Raw genomic sequence first — 3784 nt, forward strand, 5'->3', positions numbered from 1 at the left:
TTAAAAAATTGTTTGTCTTATTTCTTTTGTTCTCCATCCATAGATTAGTGGGTGTAGGCAACTTGGAAAAAATAAGTACAGGATACTTATAAATATTCGGTTGCTAGAAGAAATGTTATTTCTTATTCTGTACGACAAAAATGCAGTCAAGGCAGATGTCAAACTAATTGATAAGACAATTAAGTGAGTAATGCAGGTGTTTAAGGCCTTCATATGAGCTTTTCCTGATTTCAACACAGAGATAAACATTGCAACATAAGAGATAGTAATTAGAATGAAATCTGCAGTTGGTATAAGGAAAGCAGACATAAGTCCTACAATATTATTAACAGATATATCTCCACATGCTAACTGAACTAATGCCATGTGCTCACAAAAACAGTGATCGATCACATTTGTTACACAAAATGACAGTCTTCCAGCCAGAGAGACCATGATGACAATCAGGAGTCCATTTCTGATTACAGGTGCAAAAACAAACTTTAGAAAGCTAGGGATTTCCATATATTTATGATAATGAAGAGGTTTGCATATTGCAAAGTAACGGTCCAGTGCCATCCAAAATAGCAAAGTAATTTGAAATGCTCCAACAAAATGAATACCAAACATTTGTATCAAACAACCTGTCAGAGAAATCTCACTCCAGTTAAATAAAAAGCTTAGAAGCATGTTAGGTACAAAAAATATAGGCATGATCAAGTCTAAAACTGCCATAACACCTATTAGTACATACATTGGAGAATGCAGAGACGGTTGAGATTTGATTAAATATATGAGGATAGAATTTGCTGTGATAGCTAATAAAAACATCAGAAAGAAAGGGATAAATCTTCTTAACCCGCATCGGATCGTGGGCGGGGCGGTTGACGTGAGTGGGCATGTGTGTACTTTTATTTACTTTTGTTTTATACAAAATATTCAATCAACTATCACAAACTATGCATCATTTGAAAGCTAAAACACTCAAGATTCATGTTCTGAACTTGTTTTTGCAATAAATACACCAGAGAGGAAAGGGTTAAATGAAACGCTAAAGGACCGGCCATGTAAACATTAGCATAATATTAGCGATACTCATCTTTCATCTCCTGTCGTTCAGATCAGATCGGACGAATCCAATAAACACCCGCATACATCTCTGTGTAAGAGTCCACTCTTCAAAATGCATCCCACTTTTTAATCCAAAACAACGAAAAAATAGGGAAAAAACTAAAAATCCTCCGTTGTTTGCAAGAGAGTTTTGAGTTAGCGTAATCAATCATGTCCATTTTCAATGAAATATCGATTCTAATCCGTTTCTGGCAAACTCCCCCTTCAAGAATAGTCTCTCCCACGTGAAATGGTTCAACCCTCGTCTCTCTCCTTCAATCAGAGACTCTCCTGGGATGCATCATATAGAGGAAGCGCCTTACAGGCTTGGTGAGCTGTCAATCATTGCGCCCATGGTTTTCGTTGGATAAAGGCACTCGGTGCCCAGCCAATGCCTTTCCAACAAAGGTTTGATTGATGGACTTAGTAACCAATCAAAAGGCATTATCTTGCGCAGTTTACGTAAGTAGGCTTTGGTGAATACTGTTTGTGCGCTGGCTGCGCGCTCTCCATGGCAGAAACTGCAGTGGAGCGCGCAGACTCTTACTGACACTTATTATCAGCTAAATGAGTTTTTTACACTTTGTAATCTCTGTAAATAGTTGCTTTAGTTTTTCAGTAACTGTTTATCCATTATAATTAGTAGTTTATTGCAGATTTATTTGAATGAAAAACTACTCTTTACAATAGCAAATGTTCTGAAATAAATGGCCTTTTTGAAAGGACGCCTAGACTTTTCTTGACATAAAAGCTTACAGAAGCCACATTACTGAGAGAATCATCCTCATATTTGAATCATGACATGATTAGACATTCAGTTTTATATTTAAGTTATTTTCAGGCTCTTAACATTAAATTATAATATTTTTTTCCCTAAGTGAAAAAAAAAAAAAAAAAAAACGTGAGTCACTTACATGTATATTTACATGTATATTACTCTGTTCCCATATTACTTTGAGTTATTATGACTCTTGGGTAGCAATATTTCAAGTGTCTAGTTTAAAATAAGACCAGTTTTATGAATATAGACCATAGGGTTTAAGAGCTGCAGACATTTTCATTTGGGTATATCGTTTTCAAAGAATTCTCAAAAATGGGGCGCTTGTTAAGAGGATAAATAAAAAAGGCCTCCATTCTCCTAGGCTGTAGAAACCGACTAATTTGAACTCAGTGAATGATATATTTTGTGCAGGAAGATCCTTCATGCTGAAAAACTTCTGCACAGACAGTGTTCTGTTCAAAGAAATGAAGCTGATGAAACTGAGAAGATAAATTATACAGTAGTTAATTAAGTTTCACTTTTTACAATATTAATATACAGCATTGTCATAAAAATTCTACTGTGCCAACAAATATCATCTCTGTATGTGAAGTAAAATCGTTGTTTCTGTACTGCTATGTAAATAAAAAAACAACTTTACCTTAATTTTGATGGTTTTTGGATTGTTGTACTGTGCTGTAAATGTAAACAAGTAAAGAAAGCTACCTCTGACACTTCAAAAGTCAGAAGTACAATGAATGGCTTATCATTTGGCAAGCATACCATTCGTATATAGCTGAGTAAAGATGATATATTAATAGAAACGTTTTATATTATTTTCATATTAGATGTCTTGTCTTACCATTAGAGTAAAATGAATGCTGAACACATGTCATGGACTCTAAATAGCCTACATTGTGTTGCATTCCCTTGAGTCTGTGTGCTACTCCCACAAAGCTCATCTCTGTTTGCCTTATTCATTTGTTGTGATAAATTGTATTCTTAGATCCAGAATTTTTGTTACCAACAATCAAAATTAATCACAAATGCAAGGCACACATCTTAAAATAGATTTCATCAGGGAAAAAAGGTGTTTCGGTTAAATGTGGATAGTGGCCTGACAGAGTTGTAACCTATAAGATATTAACTGAATTAGACAGACTTCTGTCAGCTTCTGACATATGATTGTCATTTTCCAGGAAGTACTGACAGGACTGGTTAACTTATCAATAGTAATTTGTAGGATATGGAACAGCACACTGTTTTCAGCATGAGTTCTGAAAGCATCTCTAATTAATAGCAGAAAGCAGCCTCTAATTTAAAGCAGCTTTAAAAAGACAATAGTGTCATTATTCGGCTCAGGTCAATTCCGTGTTACAATTTTAAACAATTCAGCTGTGCAATGCTACAGAAGGCAACAGTGTCGTTATTCAGCTCAATTCATAGTGTTGATGCAAAAATCATCAATTATGAAGCAAATTTGATTCAGCTATAAAGCAGTTCTGCAAAAGACAATGGTGTCATCATTCAGCTCAATTTTTCTTCTCATATCAAGAATATTACAGCATATTGAGTGTCTTTTTAAGGGAACAGTTTTCATCTGTAAACATTGTTAAACACAATAGAACCGTGGTTAATAGGAATCCATATGAAAAAAAGTTTACTCTCAATATCTAAAAAAAGCATTTCATTGTCACAGCTTGTGAGTGTAATCATAAAAGGTGTTACAAGGTCTACAACCACAGACACACTAAATTGTGTCAGTATGTGTCATAATGAAACATTATTTCTATTAAAAGAGGAAATTAGTTAAAACATACACCCTACACTATATTTTTGAATTTTATTAGTTAATATCTAATTCCTTTTGGGCAGCACTGTATTTTTTTATTACTTATTTCTTATTTTTTAAACATTTTACAAAATAAAAGTGAT

The 3784-nt window shown here is 34.1% G+C and overlaps 1 protein-coding gene across 1 annotated transcript; it reads right to left on the minus strand.

Annotated features, from left to right (window-relative positions):
* LOC307130524 (olfactory receptor 52K1-like) lies at positions 1-2297 on the minus strand (the record flags this gene model as incomplete). The annotated part of the gene is made up of 2 exons (XM_079823555.1): positions 2209-2297; positions 1-829 (listed from the first exon to the last, which is right to left on the minus strand). The coding sequence occupies exons 1-2, from the start codon at positions 2292-2294 to the stop codon at positions 1-3; spliced, it is 915 nt and encodes a 304-aa protein (XP_079679681.1). The 5' UTR covers positions 2295-2297.
* Between the last annotated feature and the right edge of the window lie 1487 nt (positions 2298-3784).

This window comes from Gobio gobio (genome assembly GCF_949357685.1).
Source record: "Gobio gobio genome assembly, chromosome: 8".
Classification (NCBI taxonomy): Eukaryota; Metazoa; Chordata; class Actinopteri; order Cypriniformes; family Gobionidae; genus Gobio; species Gobio gobio.